This window comes from Aotus nancymaae, unplaced genomic scaffold (assembly GCF_030222135.1).
Source record: "Aotus nancymaae isolate 86718 unplaced genomic scaffold, 86718_ANA_hifiasm-v0.15.2.pri h1tg000019l, whole genome shotgun sequence".
In the NCBI taxonomy this organism is placed as follows: Eukaryota; Metazoa; Chordata; class Mammalia; order Primates; family Aotidae; genus Aotus; species Aotus nancymaae.
Window position 1 is genome coordinate 61635459 of NW_026988431.1, and position 17442 is coordinate 61652900.

Here is a 17442-nt window from a genome sequence, read left to right on the forward strand (position 1 = left end):
GCAATCTCCACCTCCTGGGTTCAAGCAATTCTCCTGCCTCAGCCGCCCGAGTAGGTGGGATTACAGGTGAGTGCCACCACATCCAGCTAATTTTTTTTGTATTTTTAGTAGAGATGGGTTTTCACCATGTTGGCCAGGATGGTCTCGATCTCCTGACCTTGTGATCTGCCCACCTCGGATTCCCAGAGTGCTGGGATTACGGTGTGAGCCACTGTGCCTGGCCCCATTTCATAATTCTAATACATGAAAATGTATCTGGAGATGGCCTTAGCCATAAAAATGTTTTTAGAAGAGGGATAATGCTAACCTTTCCTCTCAAGGTTGTTAAAAGGCTAAAGGATGTCAAGCCTTTGGGGAAAGAAAACACCCATGTACATACTAATGTTTTAAAATATATGCCCTATACCCTACAGGGCAATGGCATCTTAAATTCATGAGTCAAAACAACTATAGTACCATGAAATAAAAACCAAAAAATATTTTAAGAGATTCACAATTTTTAAAAGATATGAAACTAACATATTGAGAAATGGACTTTTAAATTGCTGTTAACACAATTATACTGAAGTGCAAGCCTTTACTATTTACGCTACAGTACAATCATGAGGAGGGTTTCTGTTGAGTTAGAACATTTTGTGAGTAAAAGGAGGCTGAGGGAGGAGAATTGCCTGAACCCGGGAGGAGAATTGCTTGAACCCAGGACGCGGAGGTTGCGGTGAGCCGAGATCACGCCATTGCACTCCAGCCTAGGTAACAAGAGCGAAACTCTGTCTCAAAAAAAAAAAAAAAAAAAAAGCGATCACTATCATAAACCAGAAAAAGCAGCGCAGAAATTTCATTCTTTTATTTACTGGAGTAGTGACCGCTGCCGAATACTGTTACTAATTTAGTTTTCATTCTTGAGATTCCATGATGGCAAAGTACTCTTTTCAAAGCCTGACAGCAGGTGTCATTGAAAAGACTTTATTTGTTAACTGAATGTCCTCCCATTTTTCCTTCTTTCTTCCTTCTTTTTTTTTCTCTCTTTCTTCCTTTCTCTTTCCTTTTCTTTCTCTATCTCTCCTTTCTCTTTTTCTTTTTTCTGTCTCTCTCTATTCTCTCCTCTCTCTTTCTCTCTCTCTTTCTCTTTATTTCTTTCCCTCCCTCCCTCTCCCCTTCCTTCCTTCCCTTCTTCCTTCTTTCCTTCCTCCCTTCCTTCCCTTCCTTCTTTCCTTCTCTCTCTCTCTCTCCTTCCTCCCCCCCCATTTGCTTGACAGGGTCTCACTCTGTCACCCAGGTTAAAGTGCTGTGACCTTGGCTTACTGCAGCCTCAATCTCACAGGCTCAAAAGACCCTCCCATATCAGCCTCCTGAGTAGCTGGGATTACAGGCATGTGCCACCATGCCTGGCTAATTTTGCATTTTCTTGGTAGTGATGGAGTCTTCTGTGCTGCCCAGGCTGATCTCAAACTCCTGGCCTCAAGCAATTCTCTCACCTTGGCCTCCCAAAGCATACATTTTATTTTTAATTCTTACTGGAGGACGAACAAATAGGAAGAAAACACCAGTTACTCCTGTGCTATTTGTTAGCCGTCTTAAATTGTTACAATTAGACTCTTATTTTAAATGCAAGGAAAGATTTTGTCCTTAGATTCTTATCTATTTGCCCTTCATAAGTTAATAAGGAAGTTTACTTACATTGTACATCCTATAATACTTATATTATTTTAAAACTACCCCAGAACTCATAGAATGCTAGCACTGGAAGGAATCTATGCATCATTTAGGTAAACACCATTACAATTTATGAGAAAACTAAAACCAAAAAAGTGAAATGACTGCTGACAGCACATAAAGAAATCCCAAATGTCTCCTGATTCCAAATCCATTGTTCTACTAAAATCTTGTCTAAACTTTTTTAACTTTAATGAAAGCTTTAAGAACCCAGGCTATGGCATTACAATAATAATTTTAAAAAATTTTGAAATTGTTATGAGAAATTGAATTTTCTTCTCTCAGTAAATATGGACTTCTTTACTGTTAGATATGAAAAGCAAAAAACAAAACAAAAAAGAAAAACCCTCTCATTTATATAGCAATTTTCATCGGTCATGGAATCAGACATAAAAATATCTTCTGTACAAGTTATATAATGTTATTATTTAAAACTTGATAAGGCTGGACGTGGTGGCTCATGCCTGTAATCCTAGCACTTTGGGAGGCAGAGGTGGGCGGATCACAAGGTCAGAAGTTCGAGACCAGCCTGGCCAATATGGTGAAACCCCGTCTCTACTAAATATATAGAAAATTAGCTGGCGCAGCGATGCGTGGCTGTTGTCCCAGTTACGTGGGAGGCTGAGGCAGGAGAATCACCTGAACCCGGGAGGCGGAGGTTGCGACGAGCAGAGATTGCACCACTGCACTCCAGCCTGGGCAACAGAGTGAGATTCCGTCTCAAAAACAAGACAAAACAAAAAACTTGATAAATGTGTATTTCTGTTTGTAATATTTCCATTTCATAACTATAACGTAAGTTACTGAAATGTACAAGAGCTTAAAACTGCATAAAGACTTTGCTCACCAGTAAGTTAATTTTTTGATAACTCAGTGCTGCTTCACAGAGGAGTCCAAAACATTATTGAAAATGTAATGGCTGACACAGTAATGCAGCTGGATATTCAGGAAGGCAAGTGGCAACATATTCGTCAATGACAACAAAGTCATTTTAGATTAAAACAATGTTAATTAAGAATAGAGTTGAAGGCTGGGCGCGGTGGCTCATGCCTGTAATCCTAGCACTCTGGGAGGCCGAGGTGGGTGGATCACCTGAGGTCAGGAGTTCAAGACCAGCCTGGCCATCATGGTGAAACCCCATCTTTAAAAAAAAAAAAAAAGAATAGAGTTAAATTTCCTTCCCCTAGTGTTTACTTACTTTTCAGCAGCTGAGAAATACAAGATAAGTGGACAAGTCAATAGTCGACCTCTTCAATACATATATTGTATTTATACTGATTTAAGTATAGGCCCTTTTGGATAATGCCAATATAGTGGAAAAGGATATTCTGTCTGGTGATGTACCTTGAGTTATGTCAATTTCACCCCATCAATTGAGAGTACATATCTCAGATAGTTATTGTAGCCCTTTATCAGAAATAAAGGTGCTATTTCCCAAGTGAAATTTAATGGTGCCAGCCTGGACAACATAGTGAGATCCCATCTCTATAAAATTTTTATAAAAAATTAGCCGGGCGCCGGGCACGGTGGCTCAAGCCTGTAATCCCAGCACTTTGGGAGGCCGAGGCGGGTGGATCACGAGGTCAAGAGATCGAGACCATCCTGGTCAACATGGTGAAACCCCGTCTCTACTAATACAAAAAATTAGCTGGGCATGGTGGCGCGTGCCTGTAATCCCAGCTACTCAGGAGGCTGAGGCAGGAGAATTGCCTGAACCCAGGAGGCGGAGGTTGCGGTGAGCCGAGATCGCGCCATTGCACTCCAGCCTGGGTAACAAGAGCGAAACTCCGTCTCAAAAAAAAAAAAAAATTAGCCGGGCATGGTGGTGCATGCCTGTAGTCCCAGCTACCCAGGAGGCTGAGGTGGGAGGATTGCTTGAGTCTGGGAGGTCAAGACTGCAGTGAGCTGTGATGGCACCACTACACTCCAGCCTAGGTGACAGAATGAGACTCTGCCCCCATCCCCCCCAAAAAAAGAAATAAAGGAAGAAAGAACATAGATAAATATAATGGGATAGGTACTATAAATGATGGAGAAAGAAAAAATAAATAAAGCAAAATTAACTAACGGTGAGTGAGTATGTACCATGCTGATGCTCTGTCTTCCTTCGTACTGAATCGGCATAGACAGCTGGTCTATGGTACCCTCCAGGACTGCAGAGACCCTCAGCACATCTGGAGGGGAGAGTGGCTCTGGGATTTCTGGGATTTCTGGTATGATTTCTACACCTGTTTCTTTAGGTAGTCCTTCTTCTTCTACGGTACTAGGTGGTTCGCCCGTCACTGACACTGTCATCTCAGAATGCCGAACTTTCGGAGAAAGGTTTGAGTCTTCCAGGCTGTCTCTAAGGAAAGAATAAAGAAAAAATAAGTCAGCAACCCATATTTAAACATGACTTTAACTCAAAAGCACCGGCAGCAACGTGCTGGGCTCCTGTGATATTCATGTTGTCATATAACATAACACTGAGATTAGTGTATGGGAGTCTTGAATGATGTTTCAGTTATTTCTATACCATTTTATTAAGAGAAAATTAAATAATTACAATAACCTAGATTAAAAAAACAAAAGTAGGAATTTGCATGTGATTCCACTAAATATCTTCCATTTTGACCAACCAAAGGCAAACAACTTACTGTTTAATAAAGATATGTAGCTCATGCAATTTGGCTATGCTGGTCAATTTGAATTTGAGCCAAAATTAACTTTTTATCCTAAGAGTATCTTTAGATGCTAACCAAAAGTGTCTCGTGATGAGTGAAAAACAGAATGTGGTATCTAGTCTCCAAGGTGGCCCAAATGATTCTCACTTTCTAGTTTAATGCTTCTGTGTAGTCTACCCCAACCGAATAGGACTAGCCTATGTCACCAGAAGGTTATTGTGGGAATGACAGAGTGTGACTTCCAAGGCTAGGTGATAAAAGACAGCTTCTGCCTTACTCTCTCAAATCTCCCACCGTGAGGGAAGACAGCTGCCTTGGCATGAGGACACTTAAGCAGCACTGTGAACCCATCCTCAAGGGTGAGGGACTAAGGCCTCTTGCTGGTAGCCTGCACCAACTTGCCAGTTCTGTCAATGAACCAGCTTGGAAGTGGATCCTCCAGCCCCCGTCAGATCTTCAGATCACTGCCACCCGTGGCCAATTTCAAGCTCAGGAGAGACCCCAAGCCAGCACCATCCAACTAACCTGCTCCTAAGCTCAGGACCCACAGAAACTGTGAGAAAGAATAAATGTTTATATTTTAAGTCACTAAGTTTTGGGGTAATGTGTTACACAGCAATAGATAAGTTATACACAGAAATTTAACAGAAGGCATAATTTAAATATATGTATACAAAATACATTGGAATTTTAAACATACTCTTCCATTCTTGAGTTAGTTTCGTTACCCTCGGTGGTATATTTATAATTTCACCAAAATGCAGTTACCTAAAATGGGAAGGAAACACTGAGATTAGTTTATGGGAGTGTTGAATGATGTTTCAGTTATTTCTATACCATTTTATTAAGAGAAAGTTTCACCACTGACATGATGGAGTGCAGGTCTATTAAGTAGTCAACTTAGGCCAGGCATGGGTAATCCCAGCCCTTTGGGAGGCTGAGGCGGGCAGGTCGCCTGAGGTCAGGAGTTTGAAACCATCTTGGCCAACATGAACAAACCTTGTCTCTACTAAAAATATAAAATTAGTCAGGCATGGTGGTGCATGCCTGTAATCTCAGCTACTCAGGAGGCTGAGGCAGGAGAATCGCTTGAATCTGGGAAGTGGAAGTTGTGGTGACCCGAGATCATACCATTGCACTCCAGCCTGGGCAATAAGAGTGAAACTCCATCTTAAAAAACAAACAACAAAAAAAAGTTGTCAACTTAATTATTACTGGTCTACCAAAAAACTGAAGATACATGCACTCTTTGAGTCTCTTCCTAAGGTAAATTAATGTTTAACATGCTTTTAGTATGTTTTATTGTATCATGATTTTAATTTTATTTTTTATTTTTTATTTTTTTGAGATAGAGTCTCACACTGTTGCATGGGCTGGAGTGCAGTGGTGCGATCTCGGCTCACTGCAACCTCCGCCTTCTGGGTTCAAGCGATTCTCCTGCCTCAGCCTCCCGAGTAGCTGGGATTACAGGCATACGCCACCACACCCAGCTAATTTTTGTATTTTTAGTAGAGTTGGAGTTTCACCATGTTGGCCAAGATGGTCTCGATCACCTGACCTCATGATCTGCCCACCTCGGTCTCCCAAAGTGCTGGGATTATCAGCGTGAGCCACCACGCCTGGCCTGTATCATGATTTTTAATTGGTAATCTCTATATAATAATTTTTCTATTATTCTGAGCACTATAATATTTAATTAGATCACTCAGTGCATCTTATCTGCCAGATAACAGAATTTGCTGTACATGGACTTAGAGGAATAATTGAGATGACATTTGGAAAAACGATTAATCCTGCAAATCAGTTTAATACTGCTATCAAGATGTTAGCCATCCTCAGTAAACCAAAATCCTTTCTGCTTAAATGAGATTTGCAGTGAGAACACCTATGGAGAACTTTGCATTTAACTGAGTTGACAGTGAATGGTCAGTTTCCAGTGTCAATTCGTCCACAATAAAGTAACTCTGAGAAAGGTGGTACAAATATGACTCTTGCAACAAAAATCTGAAATGCAAAAATTCAAACATATAAAATAGAATCATCATATATATTTGACAAAAACACTCCAAACAAGCCAAATTTCTGATGCAGGGGCAGTTTTAGGAGGAAATAGCATGGTATTAAGCAGAATATTTTTCTTCTAATTATGTTGTTGATTCTTTGTTTTCCACTTTTTTAGGCTGCGGGCACAGGCAAATGTGCTTCACATGGGTAAGATAGGCCTATGCTTATGTAGAACCCAGTGCCTGCTTGCTGCTCTGGCTTCTCACTCCTCATGCAAGAAACCCAGTACTCATTCCTGCCACCTTTTCATCTGGGTATCAGCATTCCTCCCAATCCAGACCATCGCCAAGGCCTGTGGATTTTACTTTCTTTTTTTTTTTTTGAGATCGGCATCATGGAGTCTTACTCCATCTCCCAGGCTGGAGTGCAGTGGCACAATCTTGGCTCACTGCAGCCTCTGCCTCTGGATTCAAGCGATTCTCCTGCCTCAGCCTCCTGAGTAACTGGAATTACAGGTACCCGCCACCACATCCAGCTTATTTTTGTATTTTTAGTAGAGACGTGGTTTCACCATGTTGGCCAGGCTGGTCTGGAACTCCTGACCTCAGGTGATCCACCTGCCTCGGTCTCCCAAAGTGCTGGGATGACAGGCGTGAGCCACCGCGCCCGGCTGGATTTTACCTTCTATTTCCATATCTCCCAAGTTGGACCTAGTGCTTGAACTATTCCAACAACCTCCAAATTGGAAACGATCTGTTTTTAAATTTTTTTTTCAGATGTCCTGTCTGAAGGTGCAGGAAGTGACCTTTTTAAAATGAAAGAGTGATCTTTTAAAATTGAAAATCTGATTATGTCCCTCTCTAGAACCCTTTAATAGTTTCCCGTTGCCTTAGGACAAAGAGCAAAATTCTTAACTTGGTCTACAAGGTCTGTATGATCTGGGCCCCTCTGATCTTCTCTAGACCTAACTATAACTGCCCTTTCCTTGCTCTCTGGGCTCCAGCCTCAATGGGCTTCTTTCAGTTCTATGGACTGATGCTCACTTGCAACTCAGGGTCTTTGCACATGCTATTCCTTCCAGTTCAGCCCCTCTTTCCTCACCTCTTCATCTCGTAAAGTCCCACTGACCCATCACCAGCTTAAAACTGTGTTGTGGCCGGGCGCGATGGCTCAAGCCTGTAATCCCAGCACTTTGGGAGGCCGAGGCGGGTGGATCACGAGGTCAAGAGATCGAGACCATCCTGGTCAACATGGTGAAACCCCGTCTCTACTAAAAATACAAAAAATTAGCTGGGCATAGTGGCACGTGCCTGTAATCCCAGCTACTCAGGAGGCTGAGGCAGGAGAATTGTCTGAACCCAGGAGATGGAGGTTGCGGTGAGCCGAGATCGTGCCATTGCACTCCAGCCTGGGTAACAAGAGCGAAACTCTGTCTCAAAAAAAAACCAAAACTGTGTTGTATTTCTAAGTGAAATCTCTAACATTTTCTGTGCTCTGGGAGACTGACCCATATGGAGTATATCAATGGGAGATTCCAGAAAGAGATTCAGTGTAGGGAAGAGAGATCAGGCATTTATTCTCCCTGCTCCTTCTCTGCCAGAATATCATTGGTTGGTTATATTCCTCTATCAAAGGACAAGGCTTCTGTCAGGTAATTCTCTTCAAACTTCTCTCTCTCTGGGCTTAGGTAACTATTTCTTTCCTAGGTCCGGGGAGACTCCATCATCCCTTGTAGTTTTACTCCTCCTTTATCTTTTTTGTTTTTTTTTTTTTGAGACAGTCTCACTCTGTCATGCAGGCTGGAGTGCAGTGGCACGATCTTGGCTCACTGAAACCTCTGCCTCCCAGGTTCAAGCGATTCTCATACCTCAGCCTCCTGAGTAGCTGGGACTATAGGCACACACCTGTCTAATTTTGTATTTTTAGTAGAGACAGGGTCTTGCTATGTTGGCCAACCTGGTCTTGAACTCCTGACCTCAAATGATCCACCCACCTCGGCCTCCCAAAATGCTGGGATTACAGGCGTGAGCCACCATGCTCAGCCTTTACTCCGGCTTTACCTTTGTAAACAGATCCTTTATTAAGTTTTCTACTCTGACAACTGTTTCCTTTCAGGGCCACACTTAATGATACAATGATCTAATATACATACACATAAAATGTATATGTATATTAGATCATTTTATCCATATATACATGTAAAATGTATATGTATACTAGATCATTGTGTATATATATATATACACACACATACAAATAACTGAAACAACGTTTGATAAAAACAACTTATGCTTTCCATATGTGAAAACATTCTGATATTTTTTATTCTGACATACTTTGTTTTAAAAAGTATTATGATCATGCTTTACTAATGGATCACCACCTGCAGTTTGAAAAATGCCTTAAATGACACTTCTCCAAGTGATCTTTTTCCTAACTCATCAGGCTAGGTCAGGGCATTCATGGCACTATTTTCCCACAGAGCTCTGTTCACAATTTGTTATGTTTATGTCAGTTTCTCCCCACTAGACAACTGTTCCGTGCAAGCAGGAGCCATGACAATGATGCTCACAGTCATATCAGGCACTAAGTTTCAGGCACTGCACTCAAGTATTTGTGGAATGAATAATATGTGAGCAAACAAATGAAACTCACATTTAATGTGTATTCCTCCCAGGAGGACTTACATTTAGAACTTTGACAAATTAATATCTGATAGTGAAATTTCTAGCACATTTCTTTCTGGGACAGAGAACATTGGGTGCGGTAGTGGGCCAGGATCTGATTTTAACAGTGACTTATGTACATCTATTTCATATAACTTTGGAGCCATCCTTTACTCCTCTCTCTCATTCCTCATCCACCAGCAAATCCTGCCAGAATTTAAATATATTCCGAATTCCAGTACTCATCACGTCTGTTTCCACACCATCATCTCTCATCATATTCACTACAGTAACCTATAATTCTCTTCCTGCTGGTGCCCTTGCCTCCCTTCAGTCCCAACACAGTGACTTTGTCCATATGTAACTCAGATCGAGTCACTCTTCTGTTCAGAACCCTTAAATACTTCCCATCTCAAAGTAAGGTGCGGAAAGCCTCTTTTACACTGGCCTCTCTGCTTAATTTTCTTCTAATGTGTCACCTATTTCACTTGCTCATTGTCTTGCTCCCCCTCGTAGGATGTAAGCTCCACGAGGGCAGAGATTTGTTTACTGCTGTGTCATCATACAAACCTTGGTATAGGGTAGCCATTCATTAAACTATTTGTTAAATAAATTAATGAATCCATAGGGTAACGCAAATAAATGCGCAATAATTCGGAAATGTAAATCTCTGGCGTCCACGAATACACCTCTACAAGTATCTACTGAGGACTTATTGGGCGCGGACACGAAGTAGCTAAAAGAAGTCTCCTAAAAAGGCGATAAAGCCTCCTCTAGGCAGTCCTCCTTATACCTCGGATCCAAAAAGAAGAATGGAGGTAAGAATTTAAGTCATTTCATTCTTTTTTTAATTCTTTTTTTTTTTCTTTTGTATATATAGGGGAGGGCGGGGGAAATGGTCTCGAACTCCCGGCCTCAAGCGATCCTCTCGCCTCGGCTTCCGAAAGAGCTGGGTTTACAGGCGTGAGCCACCGTGCCCAGTCTCATTTCTTGAAGGGATAAACAAGTAGAGGGGAGAAAAGAAGTACAGAAAAAAAAAGAAGGAAGAGCTCCTGCTGCCTTCCTGCTCCCGGCCTTTCTCTTCCGTGCCAGGTTAGGGTCTTCGTTCTGTCTACTGCTGTATGAATCAAAGGAAAAGCACCCTCGATTTGTTCGCAAATCAATCTTACAATCAATCAGCCTTCAGGCAGCGGCCAGTCCTCGACGCAGACAGCTTCACATTTCCACCTGCAGCATCTGGGGACGTCGTTTCAAGCTAAGCTGTTTCTATGGCAACGCACGGCGTCGGCGGATTTAGCCGGCTACTATTTTGCCTTCCCCTGTTACCAAGTAATAGGCTTACCTTGCAGCCACCAAAATGAAAGGATTAAGGAAAAGAATTGTAAGAGTGCTCTTGAATGTGACTTATTTCAGCCCGAAGACGATTTCCGAGGGCTGCTTTTCTGGCGTTTGCAGAAGATGCCTAAGTTGGGGGCGTGTCCGAGAGGCGCTTAATCCCACAAGGCCACGCGGCGGGGCCTCGTATTTCTCTTCCCGCCATCTTGGCACTTGCGGAGGCAGGAGCAGCGCTTGCTGCCGAAATTTGGAGGTAAATAACTGGAGTAAGTTTGTTCGTCTACCTTAGCGAGTTGCCGGTGCGTATCGGAATCTCTGGCAGCCACTGATTTCTGTGGGTTTCAAGGAGAGAGCGAACAGGATGGAGGAGATGCTGGACTGATTGCGCTTAGTCCCGTGGCGCCCAGAGAGCGGCTGCCCGGGCCCGAGCGGAGTGAAGTGGATGTTTTTGTTCGACGTCTGCAGTTGTCCATGAGGCCGGGCTTCCTTTAGGATAGGGTGTTTCCTCCCAGTCCACACCTCCCTTTGCTTAACAGTCTCTTCCTCAGCTATTCTCCCCCGCCAGTGTATAAAAGTCTTAGCTGTGTTTCTCTGCTTAAGTCTTCGTTTCTTTTCCCGAGTGTTCCCAGGCTTTTCTAAGAGTTATTTTAGTGACTCTTGTCCCTTAGTTTTGTCTCATTCTTAAGCTTGCTTAGATATTAGCTGTTCTCTGAGGTTCCAATGTCTAGCCGGCCCCCGCGTTTCATATGGATGTTCTGGCTTAATTGTTTCCCCGTAATCTTACGTGAAATCCCGATTCAAAAGGAATTTGCCTTAGAGGCTTAAATGAGAGGGGACGAGGTGGGAAACTTGTGTGGCTTGGTTTTAAACTGAATCTTTTGTTTGTTTTAAGGCCTGCTGGGAACAGGGCTTACAAAAGGAACTATGTCCGGAAGGTACGCGTTTTAACTATAGTTGCTCTTTTGTTTTTGTGTGTTAGACGTGAACGTAAATGAGAGCTTAAAATTGGTAAAAAAAAAAAAAAAAAAAAAAAAATTAGATGTTTGCTCTAGGTAACTTTTGGGTGGGGGTTATTACAGGTCTAATTGGTTCGTTGAAGATTGTATTTCATGTTGTGTATCTTTTGTTTCTTAGGCTATGGTCCAAGGCTATTTTTGCCGGCTATAAGCGGGGTCTCCGGAACCAAAGGGAGCACACAGCGCTTCTTAAAATTGAAGGTGTTTATGCCCGAGATGAAACAGAATTCTATTTGGGCAAGAGATGTGCTTATGTATACAAAGCAAAGAAGTAAGTTTATGATACTGGTAAATTTTGGGTTTTTATTTGAGATCTGCCTCATTTTATTTTTTTTAAATAATGGACTCTTGTTCTGTCGCCCAGGCTGGCGTCCAGTGGGCTGTCTCCCTCACTGCAACCTCCGCCTCCTGGGTTCAAGCAGTTCTGCCTCAGCTTCCCTTGTAGCTGGGATTACAGGCACCCGCCCAGCTAGTTTTTGTATTTTTAGTAGAGGGGGCGTGGGGGGGTTGGGAGGTTGGTTGTCGTGTTGGCCAGGCTGCTCTCAAACTCCTGACCTCAGGTGATACGCCCACCTCGGCCTCCTAAAGTGCTAGGATTACAGGCGTGAGCCACCGCGCCCGGCCTCATTTTCCTATTGGGAAGAATAAACAAAAGAGGTGGCTGAAGTATTTGGTATTGGTTTTTTTGTTTTGATGACAAGAGACCTTCTCTGTTGCCCAGGTTGAAGCGAGGTGTCGCGATCTTAGCCCATGGCAACCTCCGCCTCCTGAGTCAAGCGATTCTCCAGCCTCAGCCTTCTGAGTAGCTGGGCTTCAAGGGGTTCACTACCACACCCTGCTAATTTTTGTATTTTTTATTAGAGACTGGGTTTTCCCACGTTGGCCAGGCTGGATTGGTGTTGCTGTGGCTCCTATTTTGCGTCATTGAACTTAATGGGGAGTTGTAGAAGGACATTACTTTTGAGCGGGGTGGTCGATTTAGGAACTTCTGGCACTTAGAAATAAAGGAGCGAATTCCTTATTACATTGTGATCATTTTAAGGTTTTTAATTTTTTTCTCGGCTCCTTTGGCCAGAATTTAACGTTGTTTAGAACGCTTATCGTGCGTAATGCATTTTGTTGCTGCTTTAAAATTAAGATTTTTTTTTTTTGAGACATAGTTTCACTCTTGTTGTCCATGCTGGAGTGCAGTGGCACAATCTCAGTTCACTGCACTCTCCACCTCCCAGGTTCAAGCGATTTTCCTGCCTCAGCCTCCCAAGTAACTGGGTTTACAGGCATTCACCACCATGTGAGCTAACTCTGTATTTTTAGTAGAAACAGGGTTTCACAATGTTGGTCAGGCTGGTCTCAAACTCCTGACCTCAAGTGAGCCACCTGTCTCTGCCTCCCAAAGTGCTGGGATTATGGGTGTGAGTCACTGCACCAGGCCAAAATTGCAGCTTTTATGCATGCCTAAAGGTGTTGATACTGTAGACATTAGTCCTTTTTGTTGAGAGGACATCTTGCTCTGTCACCCAGGCTGGAGTGATCTTGGCTCACTGCGACCTAAGCCTCCCCAGTAGCTGGGATTACAAGCCTGTGCTACCGTGCCAGGCTAATTTCTGTCTTTTTAATAGAGATGGGGTTTCATCATGTTGGCCAGGCTGCTCTAGAACCCCTGACCTCGTGATCTGCCCGCCTTGGCCTCCCAAAGTGCTGGGATTACAGGCCTGAACCACAGTGCTCAGCCAATCCTATTTTCTTAACCCACTCCAGGCCAATTAAAATCTCTGGGAAAGTGTTTTCATCATTGCCCCACCTTTTCTTCTGCAGGCAAAGTGTTCTTTTAACATTTTAAGTCAGTGGTTTAAAATTTAAGTCAGGGGCCAGGTGCAGTAGCTCACACCTGTAATCCCAGTGTCTGGGAGGCCTAGGTGGGAGGATTGCTTGATGCCAGGAGATGGAGGCTTCAGTGATTTATGATTGGGCTACTGCACTGCAGCCTGGGTGAAAGACAACTCTGTTGTCTAATTAAAGGAAATATATATAAAGTCACATCCTTTGTGCATTGCTCAAACCTCAGTGGTTTTTCTCATTCACTAAAAGCTGGTCATTAAGGGCCCCATAAGACCCAGTGCATTAAGGGTTCCATAATTCTCTTATCTCAGCTGGGATTAACCCCTTGGTGTCTTAATCTGTCATAAGGCCAGGACACACCCTCCTTGGGTCTTCCTCCAATGCCTGCACCAGCCATCCCCTGATAACTTCATGGCATTTCCCTCCCTTTCCAGTCTTTGTTCCATTGTCACCACAGTCAGACCTTCCTTGGCTATTTAAAATTGCAGTACACACAAATGTCCTCATACCTGTCCTTTTTTGCTATTTTTTCAGTATTTCATCTGTTATCTGACCACCTATGTATTTTCCTTATACTTACTTGGTTATCGTGTGAAAGAGATTTTTGTTTTATAGCTGCTGTATTTTACAGAAGTGCCTGGCATACAATAGGTACTCGATAAATATCTGTCAAATGAATGGTGTTCCAGGCATTTAAAGTTTCTCAGGTGATTAAGTGGGTTGAGAACCACTCATTTGGAGGTCACCTTGAATTTGTTTCCGACTATATTGGTCTGTATTCCTCTTCTTTCCTTTATAAAATCAGCAACACAGTGACTCCTGGTGGCAAACCAAACAAAACCAGAGTAATCTGGGGAAAGGTAACTCGGGCCCATGGAAACAGTGGCATGGTTCGTGCCAAATTCCGAAGCAACCTTCCTGCTAAGGCCATTGGACACAGAATCCGAGTGGTGAGTACAATTTTTAGCAAAATGGACCTCTGACGAGTCAGACTAAGTTCAAGGTGTTGGGTTTTGACTTCTACGGACCTCTGATTGTGACATTGATACCAGTAAATTATGCTGCAACATTTGTGTATTGCAGAGCAGTGGAGATAAATAATAATTGAAAGAATAGGTATTTGTTTTTTTTTTTTTTTTATTTTGAGACAGGGTTTCACTTTGTCACCCAGCCTGGGGCCTGAGGTGTAGTGGCATGATCACAGCTCACTGCAGCTTCGACCTCCTGGGCTCAAGCAATCCTCCCATCTCAGTTCCCCAAGTAGCTGGGACCATAGGCATGTGCCACCACACCCATCTAATTTTATTGGGGCAGGGGTAGGGGTTTGAGACATGGTCTCACTCTCAACTGGGCTGGAGTGCAGTGGCATGATCTTGGCTCGCTGCTACCTTTGCCTCCCGAGTTGAAGTGATTGTCATGCCTCAGTCTCCCCAGTAGCTGGAATTATAGGCATGTACCATCATGCCCAGATAATTTTTTGTATTTTTTGCAATGACAGGGTTTCTCCATGTTGCCCTGGCTGGTCTTGAACTTGAACTCCTGAGCCTAAGTGATCTGCCCACCTCGGCCTCCCAGAGTGTTGGGATTATTACATGCTTGAACCACCATAGACAGCCTTGAATAGTTTACCGGTGAAGATATTTTTTGGGCACTGAAGTAATTGCTAGAAAGCAAAAATTTAACAGTTAACTCCTGGCATAATTGTCAATACTTTGCCATTTCCATCTTGTCAGTCTTGTTAGAATAGGTGTTAGCAGCTTTATTTTGTACATGAAGAAAACATATTTATGTTCCTAGGTCTCAGGTCTTTGGTGCCAGGCTTTCTCAGTTTTCTCCTGTAATTTTTCTCAAATAGCTCCTACTTTTCCTTTAGGGTCTGTTTTGGCATGTAGACTTTATATTCTTGGGACCATGGGGTACTTACTGTTGAACTCTGCTAAGTGGTTCATCAGGGTTTATCAACAGAGGAGGGCTTTACTCTGTCTTTAGAAGAAGCAAAATTAAATGTATCTTCAGTATATGTTTTTAGACAGAGTCTCACTGTTGCCGGGCTGGAGTGCGGTGGTGTGGTCTCAGCTCACTGCAACCTCTGTCCCCCAAGTTCAAGGGATTCTCCTGCCTCGGCCTCCTGAGTAGCTGGAAGTACAGGCATGTGCCACCACGCCCAGCTAATTTTTGTATTTTTAGTAGAGATGGGGTTTTGGATGGTCTCAATCTCTTGCTCGTGATCTGCCTCGGCCTCCCAAAGTGCTGGGATTACGGATGTGAGCCACCATGCCCAGCCAGTACATGTTTTTTAAGAGTGCTGGTTCTTAAAGTATGTTCATGTAGAAACTGAAGGTTATAAAAACTGTCCTTACCACTAGAACGTGTCAATGGTTGCCTTTCAGAGATTTATCCATATTACGGTTCTTGATAATATTTGTAAACATATATTCAGCTAATGTTTCATATGTTCTTTTTTTCCTCACAGATGCTGTACCCCTCAAGGATTTAAACTAATGAAAATCAATAAATAAATGTGGATTTGTGCTCTTGTATTTTTGTTAAGTGGATTAAAAAACTTACTATGTTAAATTGATTTGCTATATGCTTAAAATTATGGAGGTTGTCCAGTATTTTCGGAGTATAAGGAGGTCAGAGAGACATGTGATGAAAATTACAGGGCGAGTACAGGGATTTAGAAGGTAACAGATTTTAATGTGAGTATCTTTGACAGAGCCTTGCTCAGTTGCCCATGCTGAGTGTAGTGGCACTCACTTCAGCCTCACAATCAAAGGATCAAGCAGTCTACCTTTGCTTTTCAAGTAGTTGGGAACACAGGCTCATGCCACCATGCCTGGCTCATTTTAAAATTTTTTGTAGAGAGGGTCTGATTCTTGCCCTTGCTGGCCTCAAACTCCTGGGCTCAAGCAATCCTCCCTCCTTGTCCTCCTAAAGTGCTGGGATTATAGATGTGAGCCGCCACACCCTGCTAAGTGCTTTGTAATACTGTGCATTTGTTCAATACAGATTGGTTGGGAAACTTAAAAGTAGGAATTGGGAATAATTTGAATGAAGATTATGTTGATGGGCTTTGGTAGTTCATTTGGATAGACTGGGATATGAGAAGCTATTGGGACTTGATAGTATTCCAGTATTGTTAAACAGAATTAAGCCATATTACTCCATTTGTAAAGAGCAGTCCTATGGGAGGTATATGGAGGTTGGGAATAGTGCATGGGAAGGTGGCAGCTTTCTTTGGCTTCATGTTTTAAGCTAGTAAAGATTGCACTTTAAAGAAGTAAGGCCTCCCAAATATTTTAGATTTCTTAGGAATGTGCTAAAATAAAACAACCAAGGCATCAGCTTTGCAATGCGGTTGTAGATTTTTTGTTTTTTTGAGACAAGGTCTTGTTTTGTTTTACAGGCTGGAGTGCAGTTGCACGATGACAAGCTTACTGCAACCTCAGCCTGGCCTCAGGCAACCCTACCTCGGCTTCCTGAATAGCTGGGACCACAGGCTTGTGTGCTGCCACACCCAATTAATTAACTTTTTAGTTACTTGTAGAGCTGGGCCTCACTATGTTTCCCAGGTTGTAGATTTCTGATTGATGGAGTAACAGTCTTTTTTTTCCCCTCCTGAAGGTTAGTGTTGTCTATAGCACAGATAGTTTTTAAATTAACAGATTTTTAAATTGCACTGAAAGTGTCAACAAGAAAGTTTGCCATTCTAAGCCCTTTTGCAGTTTTGAAATGTGTATAGGTTCTCTTGTCTATGCTAAAAAATGATGAACATGCTGGAAATCTATTGGGGGAAAGAGGTAAAAGAAAGGATTGGGTAGGAAGAGCACACTGGCTGTGTTACATCTCCTGGAGGCAGGACTGAGGGAAAATTTTTGTAGAAAGGGAAAGTGCAAATACCGTCCCAGCTTTCCCACTTCCCCTTCCTCCAGTAGCCACCCTGTTAAAATCTGCTAACCTACAAAGAGGGTAGTGAGATACACGGACCCAGGAGAAAGCAAGAAGCCCACCTCCCCCAAAGGTCCCTCTGTCAACATTGACAGTTCTAAGAAAGGTTTGGTCAGTCCAATGATTGTATGCAGGCCAAAGTTGCCATTGTTGTCCTATGCTTCATGGACATGGGCTTGTATTTGCACTCGTGCTAGGCTCATTATTGAGATTGTGGTTTTAAGGCAAACGGTGCATTTATGCTGTATTCACCAG

At 42.8% G+C, this 17442-nt stretch overlaps 2 protein-coding genes across 8 annotated transcripts in view; one reads left to right on the plus strand and one right to left on the minus strand.

The window, feature by feature from the left end:
* Positions 1 to 10306, minus strand: part of IQCG (IQ motif containing G) — a 55569-nt gene extending 45263 nt beyond the window's left edge. For 4 of the 6 annotated variants that reach the window (XM_012476624.3, XM_012476627.3, XM_012476626.3 and 1 more), the window contains exons 1-3: positions 10216 to 10306; positions 5077 to 5144; positions 3799 to 4057 (exon numbers count right to left, since the gene is read on the minus strand). In XM_012476624.3, coding sequence (XP_012332047.2) covers positions 3799 to 4057; positions 5077 to 5084 — 267 coding nt within the window. In that variant the 5' untranslated portion in view covers positions 5085 to 5144; positions 10216 to 10306. Of the gene's footprint in view, positions 1 to 3798; positions 4058 to 5076; positions 5145 to 10215 lie in introns of those variants that run through there. The other 2 variants (XM_012476625.3, XM_012476628.3) reach the window with 2 other exon arrangements.
* Positions 10307 to 10564: 258 nt separating this feature from the next.
* Positions 10565 to 15813, plus strand: RPL35A (ribosomal protein L35a). 2 transcript variants are annotated; one of them, XM_012476608.3, is made up of 5 exons: positions 10565 to 10634; positions 11274 to 11316; positions 11516 to 11668; positions 14042 to 14186; positions 15710 to 15813. In XM_012476608.3, exons 2-5 carry the CDS (start codon positions 11306 to 11308, stop codon positions 15731 to 15733), a joined length of 333 nt encoding a protein of 110 aa, XP_012332031.1. In that variant the 5' UTR covers positions 10565 to 10634; positions 11274 to 11305; the 3' UTR covers positions 15734 to 15813. The 2 variants fall into 2 exon arrangements, with proteins under 2 accessions (XP_012332031.1, XP_012332032.1); XM_012476609.3 differs by having other exon boundaries at positions 10579 to 10647.
* The last annotated feature ends 1629 nt before the right edge of the window (positions 15814 to 17442 follow it).

What these genes read in the sequence shown, in the direction of transcription:
- RPL35A (XM_012476608.3), top strand. An exon ending in TATGTATACAAAGCAAAGAA is followed by an intron (nt 11,669 to 14,041) that starts GTAAGTTTATGA and finishes TTATAAAATCAG; the next exon opens with CAACACAGTGACTCCTGGTG. An exon ending in TTGGACACAGAATCCGAGTG is followed by an intron (nt 14,187 to 15,709) that starts GTGAGTACAATT and finishes TTTTCCTCACAG; the next exon opens with ATGCTGTACCCCTCAAGGAT.